General features: G+C 42.7%; 1 protein-coding gene across 2 annotated transcripts in view; it reads right to left on the bottom strand.

Moving 5' to 3' along the window:
* Positions 1-7,496: 7,496 nt before the first annotated feature.
* CORIN (corin, serine peptidase) overlaps positions 7,497-19,926 on the bottom strand; it is a 271,828-nt gene continuing 259,398 nt past the window's right edge. For both annotated transcript variants that reach the window (XM_066573119.1, XM_066573118.1), the window contains exons 19-22: positions 19,008-19,182; positions 13,372-13,643; positions 12,251-12,378; positions 7,497-8,262 (exon numbers count right to left, since the gene is read on the bottom strand). In XM_066573119.1, coding sequence (XP_066429216.1) covers positions 8,080-8,262; positions 12,251-12,378; positions 13,372-13,643; positions 19,008-19,182 — 758 coding nt within the window. In that variant the 3' untranslated portion in view covers positions 7,497-8,079. The remainder of the gene's footprint in view (positions 8,263-12,250; positions 12,379-13,371; positions 13,644-19,007; positions 19,183-19,926) is intronic.

Raw genomic sequence — 19,926 nt, 5'->3', positions numbered from 1 at the left:
TTGGGTGTAATCCATCTGGTCCCGGCGATTTATCAATTTTAGTTTTCTTTAGACGCTTCCGCACCTCCTCTTGCGTTAGGTATGAGATATTTTGTGAGGGGTTCGTTTTATTCCCCTGCATCTCGTGTGGCATTTCCTTTTCTTTGGTGAATACACTTGAGAAGAAACTGTTTAGTAGATTTGCTTTCCCTTCGTCATCATCAATGATTTCTCCTGCATTGTTTTTTAAAGGGCCAGCGCTCTCCCTGCAAATCCTTTTGCTGTTAATGTAGTTGAAAAATAGCTTCGGGTTGTTTTTGCTCTCTTTGGCGATCCGTCTTTCTGCTTCCTCCTTGGCAGTTTTGATCGTATCTTTGCATATTTTGTTTTTTTCCCTGTATGATTTTAGCGCTTCTTCACTGCCTTGTTGCTTTAGTAGTTTGAACGCTTTCTTCTTTTCGTTTATTGCCCCTCTTACCGTCTTGTCGAGCCACATTGGTTTCCTTTTAGCTGAGTTTCTTTTATTTTTAAAGGGAATGAACTGCTCACATGAGGCGATTAGGATCCTTTTGAACTCTTCCCATTTTTCCTCCGTACTGATATTTTTGAGGATGTTGTCCCAATTAATGTTACTGATAGTAGTTCTAAGCTCATCAAATTTTGCTTTACTAAAGTTTAGTTTCTTTGTCACTCCCTGATAAGGCTTCCTATTGATTGACAGCTGGAAGTTGATTATATTGTGGTCACTGTTCCCCAAGTGCCCCTCAACCTGCACCCCCCTTATACGTTCCGGTTTGTTGGTTAGTACTAGGTCCAGAATGGCCCTCCCTCTTGTTGGTTCCTGCACAAGTTGGTTCAGGTAATTGTCTTTAATTACTCTCAAGAATTTGTCACCCCTGTGAGATTTGCAGGTTTCCTTCTCCCATGTTATATCTGGGTAATTAAAGTCCCCCATGATAATTACTTCGTTTCGCTTTGACACCTCTTCTATCTGCCTTAGTAGTAAGTTTTCAGTTTTCTCTGTTGCTTTTGGTGGTCTATATAAGACCCCTATCAGGATTTTGTTATTTTTTCCTCCCTGTATTTCTACCCACAGAGATTCCACCTGTTCGTCTCCTACCCCTATGTCCTCCCGTAGCCTCGGCTTCAAGTTCGATTTGACGTACAGACATACCCCTCCCCCTTTCTGGTTCCTTCGGTCTCTTCTGAAGAGATTGTACCCCTGCAAATTCACCGCCCAATCGCACTTATCATCAAGCCATGTTTCCGTAATTCCGACTATATCATAGTTTTCATCAGTCATTCTCGCTTCAAGCTCACCCACTTTACCAATCAGACTTGCATTCGTGGTCATACAATTTATATCATTTTTTTTGTTTTTTAAATTTGTTTTGTTGCTATTCGTACTTATGGCTGATCTATCAGTTCTAACTGTACTAACCCCACTCCCTGCTCAACCCCCATTCCCTTTGCTTGGACCCGGATCGCTAGTTACACTGGCTACCCCACTATTTCTCATTTTACCCTCCCCCCCAGTCCCTAGTTTAAACACTCCTCCAGCCTTCTAGCCATCTTATCCCCCAGCACAGCTGCACCCTCCCCATTAAGATGCAGCCCGTCCCTACGGTAGAGCCTGTAGCCAACAGCAAAGTCAGCCCAGTTCTCCAGGAACCCAAATCCCTCCTTCTTGTAAACCTGGAATGATACATACAGGTGTTGGCAATATATGTGAGACACAGATTATCTATATGTGCAGGCAGCAATGTATGTTGTAATATGGACATGATGTGTTTTTGTTTGATACTTAGTAAATGCTAATAAAAAAGTAAAAAAAAAAAATATTGCTCACACGCTCTCACTGCCTGCTCACCCTCAGTCACAACTGATTCTTCCGGCGGTTGCACTCTCTGGCCTCCTGCCACTCCAGGACCTGCTCTTCTTCTCCCCGCTGCATAGATCCTCCAGCGGCTCTCCTGGTCTTCTGTTCCCCTGCTCATGCTCTCTGCTCCATAAACTCCCGCTGACGTCACTACCGGTAATCTATTGACTATAACATGTAATACTGTTGCACTCAAGAAAGCCATCCAGGCCCCTCTTGTACTCTTTTATTGAGTTCACCATCACCACGTCCTCAGGCAGAGAGTTCCATAGTCTCACTGCTCTTACAGTAAAGAACCCCCTTCTATCTTGATGTAGAAACCTTCTTTCCTCTAGATGTAGAGGATGTCCTCTTGTTACAGTCACAGTCCTGGGTATAAATATATGACAGCAGAGATCTCTGTATTGTCCCCTGTTATATTATGCATAGTTATTAGGTCGTCCCTCTGACGTCTCTATTCTAAGGTGAATAACCCAAATTTTGATAACCTCTCTGGGTATTGTAGTCCGCCCATTCCATTTATTTCTTTTGTTACTCCCCTTTGTAATGTAATGCTTCGTTTCTCCCGTGGGGGCACAACTAGGTAATTGAACACTTACTGCCAAGTTCCTCCACAAATTGCAGCTGATCACTGGTGCTCCCAATAGTAAGACTTCTGTGCTAAGCTTATTTCTAATCAATCAAAGGAACTGTAAAATGCAGAATACCCCTGTAAAGTTGGACAGCTCATAAAGATGATTGCGATGCTTAGTAGTGGCATGTATAATTCCAGTGAAACTGCTGAACTCAAAAAGGATCTTTAACAGGGTTGTCCAGTTGTAAACTATTGATGGCCCATCCTTAGGACTGGCCATCAATAGTAAATCAGTGCAGGCTTTTGTCTAGGACCCCCCACCAATCATCTGTTATGCTCATGCACTGAGCTTCGTTCTGCATGTAGAGAGCTTCGTTTTCACTGCAGTGGTGAGACTTGGTATTACAAGCAAAGTTCCCACTGAAGTGAATGGAAACTTTAGCCGTAATTCCAAGCTTGGCTACTGCAGTGGGAACAGAGCTATGCACTTTGCTTAGTACATGAGTGCATCTGTCTGGTGAACAGCTGATTAGAGGGGTCCAGAGTGGCAGGCACCTACCGATGTACTATTGGTGGCCTATCCTAAGGATAGGTCATCAATAGTTTATCACTGGACAACCCCTTTAAAATGGTTCCTAGGAGTGTTCTCACTTTAATGTATCCAATCTGTACTTGTAATTTTTTTTAGGTCTATCCCACAAAAATAACAGCAACACAAATACAAGAAGTGAGACTGATGTTACTAGAAATCTAGATCTCTTTATTTACAAACCACTAATAAAAAAAAAGCACAGGTAGCAGATATTCTAGTATTTTACATTAAAACATGTTTCTGTTCGCCTACCATGATATAGATAAACATTCACATAATATGTGTACATCAGTGCTGTATTATGGGGGTAATTCAGTACTTCTGAGCCATGTATATCCCTTAAAGGGGTTGTCCACATTCTTCTGCTTTTGCAGTTTTTATTTGTTTAGCTATAGAAAAGCTTTTTTAATATACATGTATTTAAAATTCTGCTCACATACCCTTCTTTTATCCTCACAGTGGCCCTTGTTTGTAGTGTTGAAGGGTATAGACCATGAACCAGTCTGTCCATAGTAATGGACGTCAGTCATGTGACTCACACAACATGTCATGTGACCTCTTGTGTTCAACAGACACTGATCGGGTGTCTGATATGTGAATAGCAGATTATTGAGGAGCAGAACTCGCACAGTGTTACTGCAGCAGCTCTCCTCATATATGTTGTGCCTGTAGAGGCAGCTCTTACAGTCTTCTCCATGTCTCATTTGTGTGCTGCTTTTTCAGTTACATTTATTAACAACAACTCGACGTCAGCTGGAGACAATTATGTGTTTTGACAGTTGTTAATAAAGTTAGCATTTAAAGGGCTTGTCCAGTTCTAAACTATTGTTGGCCTAACCTCGGGATAGGCCTTTAGTCGTACATCAGCAGGGGTCCACCACTCAGACACCCACTGTTCATCACTGTTTAGCTCTTTACTAGGTCGGTGTGCTCATGGACTGAGCTAGTTTCTGCAGGAAGCAGACAACTCCGTTTCCACTCAGGTGGCCAGGCTTGGTATTTCAGGTAAAGTGCCCATTGAAGTCAATGTAAACTGTGCCTGCAATACCAAGCTAGGCCACTTCAGAGTGAATGGAGTTGTTTGCTTCCTGCAGAAATTAGCTCAGTGTACAAGAACACTAGCTAATCAGCAGGGGTCCCAGATTGCGAACCTCTACCAATCTACTACTAATAGTCTATCCTACAGATAGGCCATCAATAGTCAACAACTGGACAACCCCTTTATAAAAACAAACCAAATGCCTTCAGGTGATGTTGTCATGTTGTTCTTAATAAAGTTAACTGTGGGAAAAAAACCACCACATTGAAGAAACGGGTAGAAGAATATAATTCTCCCCAGACGCTGACAGACAGGGGGAGACACTGTTGTAGTAATACTATATAAGTTTGGCTATTCAATAATCTATTATTAGATGCCTGATCAGTGTCAGTTGAATACCAGGGGTCACATGACATGTTTGGTTGGTCACATGACTGACATCCACTAATATAGGCAGACCAGTCTGTGGACTACACAATTTTACTGTGCAAATAGAGGCCACTGCACTCGTATAAGAAACGGATGGGAGCAGAATTGTAATTACATGTATACTAGAAAATGGCATGGTTTCCTATTCTGTAACTAAATACTTAGAACAGTGGAAAGTGGACGACCCCTTTAATTTTTGCTGTAAAAGAAAATCTAGTCTGCGATATTAATGACTAGGCACGTATCAGACATACAACAAAATATCACTGCGAGAGTCAACGAAATTGTGGCATTTTGGTGCCTGGCTTCGATTAGCGGATCTTTCCGATGAAAAGGCCCTTTATTGTACATTGAACCTGAGGAGTCTGTTTTCACTTACATGTCTTATGACTTATCTTATAGACAATATTGTAATGGAGACCTTCTGTGGATTTAAATCACCACCCATTACACATATTTGACATCTGTTACCCAACAAGAATAGAAGATATCAAAAAGTCTAAACTTTATGAACAATAAAATCTTTTACATAGTCCGCAGACTACTTGTTAAAGTGCCATTGTTTTAAGATATCGGCATAAGATTCCTATAAGGAGTTTAACTAGTGAGTGCAAAGAGTTCCCACTGTAAAGCTTCGAAAACTGGAGTTGAGGCGCTGTATCCAGCTACCTGGCATCCAGGACATCTGGAAGGCCCATTATGATCCGTTTGTTTTAATCATTGGCTCTCTGCTAGTCACTCTCATTGGGGGGTGTTTTCAGCCCCGCTCTTTGGCTGTGACATGGCTCTCCTCAAACGAACCCTTCAAAATATTATTTTTGGTGGGAAGCTAGGTACAGTATACACTCCCCTGGGAGCTGAATAGTGGAAGCTGTTAGTCCGCATTAGTTTGGCTATTTATGAGCACCATCTCAGGTTATTGTTTTCAATGGGCAATTACGTAGAGAGGTTTTCCCACCAAAAACATTTCTCACCTTTATGTAACGTAGAAAATAAATGTATGATCTCTGGCAGTCTGACTGATGGGACCCCTAAGGATTATGAGAATAGTGCACCCCCAAGTTCCCTTAGTGAATGGAGCCATGGTATACATACCTTTCCATTAATCTAATCATTACTTTGGCACTTGCAGAGATAGCTTAGCGCATCGCTTGGCTATCTCGATAGACAGTGTATGGAGTGGTGACCACCATTCCATCCACTAGGGTTACTCGGCGTAGGACATTCTTGTGATCCCTGAGGGTCTCAGCAATCGGACCTCTAGTGATCATAGATTTATCACCTATGCTGTAGTCAATGTTTTTGGTGGGATAACACCTTTAACCCAGTAGCAAAAACATATGTAGAGAATGTACTAACATTAGTTCCTGTCCCCTGTTGGGCTCACAATCTTTTTACCGGTCTCAAATATACACATAAACTATAGGAACCAGTTTGTAAGCATTACTTTTTTATGTTTAGCCCACTAGAGAAGCCGAATCTATCGCTGTGCATTTGGTTCCTTTGGTTGGCTATGAGCCTACTGTCTTACTAAGCCACCGTGCCATCGCCTCTGTAGGTCATATACATGCAAACTTAAAGGGGTTTTCCACGGAGAATACTACTAGAAGTCATCAATAGTTGATCAGCTGGGGTCCATCGCTCGGGACCTCAACCGATCAGCTGAGCGGGTGCATGCTGTCAGCGCAGCAAATACACAGAGGACGAAGCTGAAGCAGTGGAAGTCTCTGCGCCAACCTCTGAGTAGTGGCCAGACCCTGTAACTGCAGGCACGACTCGCATTGATTTAAATGAGAAAACCCTTTTAAGTGCACAATGTTCTGTGACATATTACTGCTGAACCAGTGAATCTGGGAAACTCAGAAAACAGTGATGTACGTGGAACATGATCATATTATTTTACTTGTGTCTTCAAAGTTAACATTAGGAGGTATTATTATAAATTGATGTGAAACTGTGCTATGGTTGAATACAAACATGTGAAGAAACTTAAAGTGACCCTCTGTGGGACAAAATTCTATCCTGGGAAAAAGTGAGAGGAGAGTACATTAGCTGTAGTTCCACAACCAGTTTTTTGACCATCCAAGATGGTCATAGCAATTTTGTAACTATCTCATGGACACCGTGCAATACTCTCTGATTGACCAGTGTTAATCACATGACCAGTTCTGCCCAATCAGAGAGTAGGTGTATTGCATTGGTATTCTAACACTGCCAATGTACTGTGGGGATTAGGTAGTCTGAAGATTGTGTCAGTCATTCTGGATGTCTGAAAACAGAACAGCAGATTAAAAGGATGGCGACAAGCACAACTGAACGTAATATACCCCACCCCCTCTAGTCCAGATACAGAATTTTGGTTCAAAAGCACAGGGTGACATTCATTTCTCTCTCTTTCATGTTGCAAATTTGGCACCATGTCATTTACTTCCTAATACTGACTCTACAAACACAGTGCCAAAACGGCTTCGCACTAATGGTGTCGAATGATAGGCCAATGGAGGATCTTCATCGAAGAGTTCACACAGTTGCTCCCAGCAGATTAATCAGTATTCATTCGGCATGGAGTAGTGTTCCACTTTTACAATTGTTTTGGTTGTGACTTATTTAGATACACATTGGGCTTTCTCATGGGGTCCTGTGTTTTTATTTCTCTGTTGGTTGCCTCTGAGAAAGAAGAAGGCATACTAGGACTATGACTAGAGATGAGCGAGTATACTCGGTAAAGGCAAATGCTCGAGCGAGCATTGCCTTTATCGAGTACCTGCCCGCTCGAGATGAAATGTTCGGGTGCCGGCGCGGGGGAGCGGTGAGTAGCGGCAGTCAGCAGGAGGGAGCCGGGGGGGGGGGGGGGGGGGGGAGAGAGGGAGGGAGAGATTTCCCCTTCGTTCCGCTCCGCTCTCCCCCGCAGCTCCCTGCCCGCCGCCGGCACCCGAACATTTCATCTCGAGCGTGCAGGTACTCGGTAAAGGCAATGCTCGCTCGAGCATTTACCTTTACCGAGTATACTCGCTCATCTTTAACTATGACCTATGAAAGAAACCAAGGAATGCTTTCACTCATGGCCATTATATCTTGATAATAGGTCTAGCTAGATAAAGCATTTATTTCACAATGTGCATAAGCCTTTGGCGTCATACCATGGTATATGTGGGTGTAGAATGTAGTAACCACAAAATATACTTCCATTGTGGCTCAATCCAGACTGACATTAACGTAACACTTTCACCTAAGAAAGGTTTGATAATATTTTGTAAAAATAAAAACAAAAAAACAGGCTAATTGAATCCAAAATTATGTAGACATGTCTCCCAAATATATATAGAATATAACCTGTCTCTATGAACAACCATAAAATACACTTCCTGAAATCTTAGGTCATTTAGGAATGATCACACAGAAAAACAAAACTGTGAACAAATCTGTACAAAAATCCAAAAAGTTTGGACTAAAATACCTAATATCGAAAGCAAAAAATATATAGAATTTTCATTGGTGCACACAACAAATATGTCAACACATAAAACCTCCAATGAGGCTATAAGGCTTCTTACTAGTCTCTCATCGTGTGAACTTGTAATATATCTTTAGTTGATTAAAAAGCTGTGAATGTATATTTGTCTTTCAATCCAGTCCACAAAATGTGAAACGTTACTGTAGACGCCTGGTCCTAGAACTTTAGAAAAACATACGGATCCCCAGGATGTTAGACCATACAATGTCCATTGTCCCGTTGGTCGTTCACACACCAGAGGTCCTCCACTGTCTCCCTGCAGGAAAACAGATCAGTGGGTTACTTTAGCACCTAAAGGAGCAATATCGAAAGCTGATCAAACCTAAGTCAGTAGAATGGAAGTGCTTTATCATTCTTCATAGTGAATTCATGTATTTCTAATATCCTAAAGGAGATTGAATCTGTAACTTCTGGTCTCCAGAAGCTAAGCCATTCAGGGCTTGTTCACATAGGCAATTTTCACATCCGTGTGCGGTACATGTTTGCAGCTCACTGCACTTGGACAGTACACTGATCCATTACAGTCAATGGGGCTATGCAAACATTTTTTTCTTTACACTGACTGATGGTCTATGTACATTTTCAATGCGGAATTCATTTATTGCAATGCAGTAACATAGTGACATAGTATGTAAGGCTGAATGAAGACAATGTCCATCTAGTTCAGCCTGTTTATCCTCCCATGTTGTTGATCCAGAGGAAGGCAAAAAAAACCAAGAGGCAGAAGCCAATTAGCCCATTTGGGGGAAAATTCCTTTCCGACTCCCTAATGACAATCAGACTAATCTCTGGATCAACCCCTAAGGCCTCATGTCCACGGGGAAAATCAGGCCCGCTACGGATTCTCTATGGAGAATCTGCAGCGGGTCCCTCCTGCCCCGCGGACATGAGCGCTGAAAATAGGAATTTAAAAGAATTTACCCATCCGGAGCGGTTCGGGAAAGTCTTCTCTTCCTCACAGCCGGATCTTCTTTTTCGGCCGGCGGATGAACTCGTCACGGCTGCGGCACGTCGCCGACGTGCCGCGCGCATGCGCCGGGCACATCCGCCGAGCCGAAGCAAGAAAGATCCGGCCGCGAGGAATAGAAGACCTTCCCGGTCCGCTCCGGATGGGTAAATTCTTTTAAATTCCTATTTTAGGTCTCCCGCACGAAAATGGAGCATGGTCCAGATTTTTTCATGCTCCATTTTTTTTAAAATCCCTTTTATTGACGATCCGCGGGTATTTATCTACCCCGCGGGTGGTCAATGCATCCCTATGGGGTGCGGATCCGCGGGCAGGAGAAGAGTTAAAATCCGCTGCGGATTTTAATTCTCATTTTGCCCGTGGACATGAGCCCTAATAGTTCCTACCTACCTGTATTCCCAGATTAACAATTAACCCAAGATTTATATCCTGTAATATCCTTCCACTCTAGAAAGATATCAAGTCCCCTTTTTAAACTCCTCTATGGATTTTGCCATCACCACTTTCTCAGGCAGAGAGTTCCACAGTCTCAACGCTCTTACAGTAAATAACCCTTTACTGTGACGGAATTCTTAAGTGAAACCGGCTTCAAAATCCACACATGGATTTTCAACTAGCCCAAACAAACCATGGTTTGCTCATGGGAAAGACTGACCGCAGGAGGTCCTACTGGCGATTTCATTCTAAGAAGTGCAGTCTTTATACCAGGCTTTATAAACTAATCTGATATAATTGTCCCCGTGTATTACAGGAGCTCTGTGGTTTCTAATGATGTGTCTGTGTCCAGGTCACATTGTGCAGTTCTGATATTCCCACTTATAAAAAACCATAGCTTGATTTTTTTGCGGGGCATGATTTATTTTCCAATGGCTCCATTTAACATACCGTATAATGTATTGGAAAACTTAAAAATTTCTATGTGGGTCAAAGTGTGAAGAAAAGAGCAATTGCACCATTTTGGGGGGTGGGGTTATTTTTAACAGCTTTTATACTCCAGACAAATGACACGTCTTTATTTGGTGGTCACTAGGATTACAGCGATACTAAATTTTATATAGTTTTTTTTTAATGTAGTAATACCTAGGAAAACAAAACCGCTTTCTATTGCCATCTTTGAACCCCCATAATTTTTTATTTTCCCATTGATGGGGCTGTCTGAGGGCTCGCTTTTTGCAACGCAGCCTGTAATTTGTATTGGTGCCATGTTGGGTGAAACAGGACTTTTTGATAGCTTTTTATGCAATTTTTTTTCTTTCAGACGGAATGACATAAAAAGTACAATTCTCTCATTGTGTATTTTTTGCTCAATGAGTTAATCATACAGGGTTAATAATGTGATATCGTATTAAATTGGACTTGTACAGATTTCTTACATTTTTTTAGATGTGACAACTGGGAAAAGTTTTTTTTAAAACTTTTAATACACTTTCTTTTAAAAACTTTTTTTACATTTTACTTGTTTATTTAATTTTTCGTCACTAGTCCCTATAGGGAACTTGAACTTGCAATCATTTGATCGCTTACACAGTATAATGCAATAGAATGGTATTACATTATATTGTATTTTAACAGGCTGCCTATTTAACAATCATGGCAGCCCAAAGGGCCTTCAGAAGTCCCCAAGCTGCCATGACACCCAGAAGGCAACCCCGCGACTTTAATGTTATCTGTGATCACAGCTGTTGCGGGCTGGTGTCAAGACAGCCGATATCCGCTCCATACATGGTGGGTTCGGCTTCTGAGACACTTACATGCTAACTGCACACAGTATGTACATTAGATCATAAAAAGTTGTGAAAGCGTTAAATTAGTTGTTTGCAATGTCGATTGTTAAAAGACTCGCCAACAATTTGCTGAGTGCAAACCCACTGCAATGGACTCTGCAGTCTAAAATTGGAATTGCCTACCCTGTTGGTCTGCTTATCAACACTTCAGCCATATCTATTAGTAAAACCATGCTAATAGACTGAAGCCTTGTGGCAAAAACTACGGTGGACACTTAGCAGACTATTAAACCATGAGGGCATGGTTTAATCCACATGGTAGTGCCACAATTTGTGAACACTAATCAGGAACATACCTTGCCGTTACATTTTCATTTCAGTTGCCTTTCTTTATTCCCAAGGTCAGCGGTACAGAAATGGAGAGTTGTCATGGCATGACTGGAGGACCAATCAAAGATGAGGCTTTTCCTTAAAACTAAACTACATGATTATATCTATAAAAAATTGTATTTTAGTGGAAATGTTTCTTAACATTACCTATTTTTCATGTGATTAATAACAATGGTGAAGGGGAATACCAGCTAAGGCCTTATGTGAATGGCTGTATAGTATGGAAAATGTTTTGTTTTTTTTATTTTATTTTAATATATTTTCAATTGTTTTACTGTTAAGGAAAGCAAATGTTATTAAATCTTTTTTTAACACTTTCATTTAGTCCCCACTGGGGACTTGAACTTGCCATTATTTGATAACGGGTACCATATACTGCAATACTTAAGTAATGCAGTATATATAGAGATTATGTTGCTAATCAAGTCCTGCCAAGGGGAGGGTTTAACAGGCATGTATGTATGACAGTCCTGGGGGCTTTCAGTAGGCTCCAGACTGCCATGCTAACCCATCAACATCCCCTGAACGTGTTGCTTGAAGTGCCAATGAGGGGTGGAAAGCAGTCATTCTCCTCCACTAATTGTTTGGATACGTGGTCAGTAGAGATGAGCGAGTATACTCGGCCACGCCCCTTTTTTGCCCGAGCACCGCAATTTTCGAGTACTTCCGTACTCGGGCGAAAAGATTCGGGGGGCGCCGTGGGTGAGTGGGGGGTTGCAGCGGGGAGTGGGGGGGAGAAAGAGAGAGAGAGGGCTCCCCCCTGTTCCCCGCTGCTACCCCCCGCTCCGCCACGCCTCCCCCCGCCCCCCGGCGCCCCCCGAATCTTTTCACCCGAGTACTGAAGTACTCGAAAATCGCGGTGCTCGATCGAGTAATTACTCGAAACGAGTATACTCGCTCATCTCTAGTGGTCAGCTCTACTCACAGTATCTAAACAGTTAAGTGCCATGATTATAGCTAACTCTATGATTGTATGCAGCAGCTGCCGGCTGCTGTCAGAAACACCTAATAGCTGCCGGGTATGGAGTGAAGTCGGCTCCCAAGCTCCATACACACTTCATGACTGCCTGACATGAATTTACATTAGGCGGTCATGAAGTGGTTAAATTGAAATTTCCAAGTTTTATTAGCTATACGATTGAAATAAAAATGTCATGACTTACCATACAAGAATCTACTGTGCCAGACTCGTAACCAGCGCATAGCATTCTGGATGTGATTGTGTCAAAATACGTCCGACAATGCTCCAAAGATATGATGCGAACTTCTCCTTCCTGTAGTTTAAATGGCACTGATAGGGGAAAGCAGACAAAGGGTTAAAAGTCCTCCATGGCAGCATTACCCTATACTGTACATGAAGAGACAACATTTGATTCCCATTTTCTGCTGGGTCTGTTAGTAATTGAACTGTGCGTTCGCTCTGGTACCACTCAACCAACAAGACGTTTAATGAAATCGGCATTTGAGTTAACATGATTTGAAAGTTTAGCATCCATCTCTCCGTCAGTGTTCATTATCGGTGGCGGTTAGATTTATTGGTAATGACATCTATTTTTCTGCAGCTTCCAGGTAAATGAGTTTCAAATGTTAGGCTGGAAGCAGGAAACAAATGTGCAGCATCAATAAAATAGCGGCCGCTCCCGAAAATCCATTTCGCAATTATTCACACCAATTAAGATATAAGACTCTGTTTATTGCAAAGATGTCAACACTGGTAAACAAGTAAGAAAAGCCTCTGACAACAAATAGTGCCTGTACTCAGCTATATGTGGCAGCACCATGGAAATAAATGGAGTGGGAGTGTGCAAGACCCCCGTTTTTGTGATCAGGAGGGGTACCAGCAATCAGAGATCCACTGATCACATAGTTATCACCTGTTCTGTGGAAACTTTGTTTTATGGACAACACCTTTTATATGGGTTGTATCAAAAATGACTTTTATCATCTATCCAAGTCTGATCAGTTGGGGTCTCACCGTTGAGATTCCCACCAATCCAGAGAATGTGGGTTCCAGCTCCCCCTTTTTCAATGGGAAGAGGGTTTTACATGGAAGTCACAACTCGGACAACCGTTTAACAGAGAACGGGGCTGGTGAGCTCCCTTGGTGGTGTGACAGGCACAGAGAAAGGCATACGACGAGACCCAGTATCTGAATCGGGACAGAAGTGGAGGTTTCAACACCATGGGTCCATGTACAACCCCTATACGACTTAGGGCTCCTTGGACAACCCCTTTAAGTTAAAAAAAAGTCCATGTGTATGTAAAAGCATGAATTCATACTTACTTTTGTTTCCCATATGCCCCCAACCCGTAATATAACAGTAGGTGTCCGGTTCGACCAACTGTCCTTTGGACGGTAAGCAGACAGGTCTTACGTAGCTAGTCTCCACAATGTCTTCATTTAATTCCACTATGCTGATATCATAATCCACCACAGCTCTGTTGTAACGTGGATGAAGGATTATAGTCTTAACCAGACGCTTCTGCATGAAATCAGATGGATGATCCAAGTTGTTTATTCCGAATACAACTTTCCACACAGCTGCATGCTCCCTCCTGAAAAGTACATCATCTTCAATTTAGGAAGTACTCATTCTCTCATATACAAATGCTGAACATATAGACAACTTGTCACCACCCGCGAACAGATGGTTTGCTGTGATCAGGGTTTGGTGTGTGGTGGATAAATTACTGGGAGGGGCTCAGAATCATCTACAGTAGCTGTCATAAAGTGTAGTGGATTAAGTGACATGAATGTACAAGCTGGAGGATCAGTACGATAAGGACAGGACTGCTCAGGGTGCATTCTTTGCATTATTTCCTATGCAATGGACAACTCATGAAAGTCAATGACAGTTTATGGAATTAAAGCGACCCTCCAGTCCTGGGGACAAAAATTATCCTGGGACTGTAGGGTAGAGTAATATTATCTGATACCCTTCTGTTTGGTGGCACTGCCGTGGATCCACCTCATCGGGGGCCCGATGGGTTTTCTGTACACCGCTGAACTTACACAATCCCCTACTGCTCCCATTCTGCCAGTGTTGGGTCTTTTACTGCTCTTCACTTCCTGCTGCAGTGCACCAGGTATCAACTCGCTCACGCCAGGGACATGTGTCAGCTGCAACCAATCACTGGCTCACTTCATCCAGTGATTAGCAGCTGCATCACTGCTAATGCAGCAGAAAGTGAAGAGCAGCTGGGTCGAGGCATAGGCAGAATGGGCATTGCGGGAGATTAAGTGAAGTGAGTAGGCTGCCTTTTAAGTTTGTTGGTACTCTTTAGAGGGATAGTCTAATCACAGCATCCCCTTCTTAAAATCAAACTGCTCATCGAATATCTGGCTTCTGAAACCCCCTATGAGCAGCTAATATCACCAGGAATTGTGGCTAGAAGGGCTGTGACTACTGAACACTGAAGGGGGAATGTAGTATTGTATCATATATCGGTCATTCAAATGAATAAGCAACTATGTCCATCATGGTCAGGTCTGCCAGAATGAAATCTTTGTCTTCAATGGGGTGCCCTCTCTGTAATATCCACATGCTCTAATAGGGCATATAGGTAGAGTTTGTCTGATTAAGACAAAAATAATAACTGAATGTGTACTAAATGTCAAATTTGTTACAATGTGTGGTCCAGGATGCTGACCCAACTCTTCTGGCATCCGCGGCATGCACTTGGTCCCCTTATGTAGTAGACGTCCGGTGTTTTCAATTTCTGGCAGTGGCCTGGAGGGAATGCACACACCTGGCCATGCCTTAATGGGCCAGCGTACCCCTGTAAATGTTTCCCCTACCTATCAGCTGCCATGCCTGGCTATATCAGGCCTCCACTCCCTTTGGAGGATGCCAGAGTGATATAATCATTTTAGTTTCACTGAAGCTGCTTGCAAGTTTATTCTAATTCTCAATATTTAGCTATTCCCGATTACATTCATGTGTGTACTCTTGACCCCGGCTTGGAATTTTGACTACATTACTGTCCACTGCCTGCCCTGCCCTCTGGTCTGATTCTCCATGATGAACCTGTTCTCTATGATCCAACCTCTAGCTTGTTTGTCATATCAAAGTATCCTCTTTGCCCCAACTCTGTCTGAATACATTCCTGTTCACACTCCCCAAATACTGCGCTTAGCCCTTTAGTAGCGTCAGCTGCAACAGTTATGAGACCACTTCCTGAATAATGGCCTGGAGACCCAACAGTGAAGCCCACATCCCGACTGGTGGGGTTATAGGGTGAAGACTGAGGTTCCTCAGATGTCGTCTCAGGATATGACCCAAAGCCAAACCAGTCTGTGGTTCAGTGGATCCGATTTCACTGGTCTGGACAAAATCTAAGCTAATAAAACATGTTCAAAAGGGAGCTTTCTGCAACCATTTGGGTGTTTCATTCCAGTCTAGAGATTTGCTTGGTTACATTTTTGCTGTCATATGTTCTTCTATCACACCGCGTAGAGGAGTCCCTTTATGGAGTATAATGCTTCAACAGCACATAAAATGGACATTCCATATCTACATATATATGCTGTAAAACATATAAATGTCACAGATGGAAAATAATCATCTGTTTTGCAGCCGTAACTAATGAGAACTTTACAATGAACTGTATTTTCCTAATGTCTGCTCCATTTTTACATCCATCCCTTACTTTTTATGAATGGGACACTGCAGGGAAGCCACATATAGACTTATTAAGAGGGAGAAGAGTAATGATCCAGAATGAGGAATTGTCATTCTATATTGTTCCCCCGTGGACAAAGATCCTGAAGTCATTAGAACCGTTCAATCGAATTACTTATGTAACATTAGCCTTTAACAAATGTCTGCCCATTGGGCTTTATTGCTCGTATAGAATGGTTTTATTACCTAATAACACTGTCAGCTTTTACCTCATTTACCAACTTATTATTAGTTGCATAAGCAATAGAAAAATAGATCAAATGCAGGAGAAAATCTCCTCTTGCTGTTTAATGTAGCTTGTAAATTTGTTCTCGGTACAGCAATTACTAAAATGTTCTGAGGAAGACAATAAATACAGACTGACCTTCACAAAATAGAAAAAAAGTCATATCCTCCATGCTACAATGCAAAAGCAGAATGGGCTAATGATTGCCATAATGATTTACTATATTTAGTGAATACCAATAATGGGGTCATTTCTATCCGTGTACAGAGACTATACTATTGTGTATGTCTCTATCGGTAGGATGTGCTTTAGAAAATGTAAAAACAACGTATGCGCTATTATAGGACATCATCCAAAAAACTATTTTCAATGCAACTGGTGAAATCTGTGCCAAATGTGGCATAAAGTCTATGTTATTGCCCTAGATCCGCAGCATAATCCACATAACTAACAGTACTTTTACATTGGATGCTAACCAATGAGTATTTGCTCAAAAGAGCTGTTATGGACAACTGTCATCCCATAAACACGGGACCCAGCAGAGCAAGTTGAGTGAGAATTGCTCACTTATCGGAGTCATTTGGTTTTCAGCTTACCTAAAAACCTGGCAACTGTTGGCTCATGTAAACAGGCAGTCATTGCTCTATGAACAACTGCCTGTTTACTCTAAATGGAGGCAGGTGGCCTGAAGAGATCTCTGGCGTGTTCTTCCTCCATTCACTGAGTAATTATGACTCTTGTATAAAGGCACAGGAGCGATAATTGTTGGGATGGCCGTTGACTGCTTAAGCGCCCAACAGCTTTACTGTGTAAAAGTACCGTAAGTAGGGTGGAGAAGCTGTATAAAAGTTGTGTATTGCATAATAAGAAATCTTTATGCATTGTTACTAGAGATGAGCGAACATACTCGTTTCGAGTAATTACTCGATCGAGCACCGCGATTTTCGAGTACTTCAGTACTCGGGTGAAAAGATTCAGGGGGCGCCGGGGGGCGGGGGGAGGCGTGGCAGCACGGGGGGTAGCAGCGGGGAACAGGGGGGAGCCCTCTCTCTCTCCCTCTCCCCCCCCCCGAATCTTTTCGCCCAAGTACGGAAGTACTCGAAAATCGCGGTACTCGGGCAAAAAAGGGGTGTGGCCGAGTACGCTCGCTCATCTCTAATTGTTACAAACAGCAAAAAAGCGGTCTGGAAAACCTCTATAGGTTTAAATTGGATACACTGAACGGCCATTTTTTTTAGACACTTGTCAATTCATGAGCTTCCCTCTAAGGAAATTAGACCTGGGACTACGCAGTGAAGCATAAAATCAAGTGAGGAAGTTTTCCCTGGACTAGTTTCAATGTGAATCCATAATATAATGGGAAAATCCAGAGATCTGAGCAACTTCCAATGAAGCCTAGTCACCGTGCTACATTTGCCAGGGGAAGGATTTTCACACTGCTAAGCTTGTGGGATTTTTTTGTCATGCAATGGTGTGAAGATTATATGAATGACGTGATAAACAAAAAATGCCAGTGTAAGAGGATCCTGTGGACGTGAAAAACTCTTAATATGAAAGAGGTAATAAGATGATGTCAAGAATCGTTCTGATGAACAGGCAGTGCATAATGCTGGTGCTCCAATTAACGTGTCTGAATGTACAACTCTACATTCCTTGGCGTGGATGGGCTATAACAGCAGATGACCAGTTCCAGCACCACTGCTGTCTAAGAGAAACACAAAGGTGAGACTTGAGCAGGCAAAAAAGCACAAAATATATCACCGAGCAGTGAAAAAACATCTCCTGGTCAGATGAATCCAGATTTTGGTTGCACCGTGCTGATGGAGGTCAGAATTTGGCAAAAACAGTGTGAATCGATGAAGACTTTCTGTCATGTATCAACATTTCAATCTGATGGAAGTGGAGTAATAGTGTTTGGAATGTTTTTTTTGGTACAATCTGGGTCTTCTAATACCTGTGGATGAATGTTTGGAGAGCAGAGCTGGCCTAAGTTTTATGGTCATCATAGTTCATCCCTACATGGTAGCCATTTACCCTATAGCAGAAGGATACTTTCAGCAGGACAATGCACCATGTCACATAGATCATGTAGTGGTTTGGTTCCAGGTACATAACAATTAGTTTCCTTCCTTCTTTGGCTTTCACAGCCCCATAATCTTAAACATATAGATAATCTTTAGGGCAAGGCTGTTCAGTACATGTCTGCACCTCCATCTAATATATTGCAACTTCCTGTCCACATGGCCCAATATTCCTGCAGAACAATTCTAACACTTAGTTGAATCTATGTCACGATGAATTGCTGTGGTTTTGAAGGCCAAGATGCTCCAACGCACTACCATGTTTCCTCGAAAATAAGCCCTACCCCAATTTTTCAGAGAGGCTTTAAATATAAGCCCTACCCTGAAAATAAGCCCTAACTACATTACATAAAAAAGGAATACATTACCTAGCAGGCTTGGTCCACTTCCCTCATGCTGCACTCTGGAGCTTCGCCGCGCTTCTTGCAGTCCTCGACCGCTGTCAGAAGATAACTTCCTGGTTACGGGATTCATAAATCCCGCCTGCAGAATGGGATGGCTCGAATTGGTTCTCAAGCGATGCTCAGCCAATCAACGCAGTGCTCGCTGAACCAACGTGACAGCTGTGATTGGTTCTTTGACTGCTGCATTGATTGGCTGAGCAGAGGTCGAAGAGCCAATCACAGCCATCGTGTTGTGGAGGCAGCATTTATGAATTGGCTGAACCACAGCATTGATTGGCCAAGCCATAAATCTCCCCTCCACAACACGATGGCTCTGATTGGTTCTTCGACCGCTGCTTAGCCAATCACAAAATTTGGGGAGCAAAAAATTAATATATGTTTCTTATTTTCGGAGAAACGCAGTACTAGATGGGTGTCTCTAATAAAATTGCCATTCAATGTATACGCTCCTGCTATTGTATGTAGTTTTTTAAGTACACCAATTGTATAAAAAAATTGAAATTTTTGTAAATAAAAAAAAACCTCACCCTTCAAAGCAATGTGCCACCGTCAACACCCATTTTTTCCCTATAAGAACACAGCCACAGATGTGCCCACTCGGTTCACTTTGTAGAGAGCATTGCCAGGGCCATCGACCAGGTCGACTGGTTCTGCCACCAAGTATCCTTTTGTTCATGCGAGCTGCAGGGCGACGTCCACAATCTGAATAGACATGAACAGAGTAGATGTTTATGTCTCATTTATACAATCTTATAGCATAAGCAAATAATACATGTCATATAAAATAGTGGCCGGCTGCAGAGGAGGGTGCATGAGGGGCGCGGCCAGCGGCCATGACAGATAGATAGGTCAGTCCATCATCCTGTACAACAACAACAAATTCATTAAAGGGGTTGTCCCGCGCCGAAACGGGTTTTTTTTTTTCAATAGCCCCCCCGTTCGGCGCGAGACAAACCCGATGCAGGGACTTAAAAAAAAAACGGACAGTGCTTACCTGAATCCCCGCGCTCCGGTGACTTCTTACTTACCTGGTGAAGATGGCCGCCGGGATCTTCACCCTCGGTGGACCGCAGGGCTTCTGTGCGGTCCATTGCCGATTCCAGCCTCCTGATTGGCTGGAATCGGCACGTGACGGGGCGGAGCTACGAGGAGCCGCTCTCAGGCACGAGCGGCCCCATTCAGAAAAGAAGAAGACCAGACTGCGCAAGCGCGTCTAATCGGGCGATTAGACGCTGAAAATTAGACGGCACCATGGAGACGGGGACGCCAGCAACGGAACAGGTAAGTGAATAACTTCTGATAACTTCTGTATGGCTCATAATTAATGCACAATGTACATTACAAAGTGCATTAATATGGCCATACAGAAGTGTATAACCCCACTTGCTTTCGCGGGACAACCCCTTTAATTATTCAATCTCAGCATACAATGTATATTTCTTGCAG

The sequence above is a fragment of the Eleutherodactylus coqui genome, chromosome 7 (genome assembly GCF_035609145.1).
Source record: "Eleutherodactylus coqui strain aEleCoq1 chromosome 7, aEleCoq1.hap1, whole genome shotgun sequence".
Classification (NCBI taxonomy): domain Eukaryota; kingdom Metazoa; phylum Chordata; class Amphibia; order Anura; family Eleutherodactylidae; genus Eleutherodactylus; species Eleutherodactylus coqui.
Note: the sequence above shows the minus strand (reverse complement) of the source record. Positions and strands in the feature narration are given on the sequence as shown.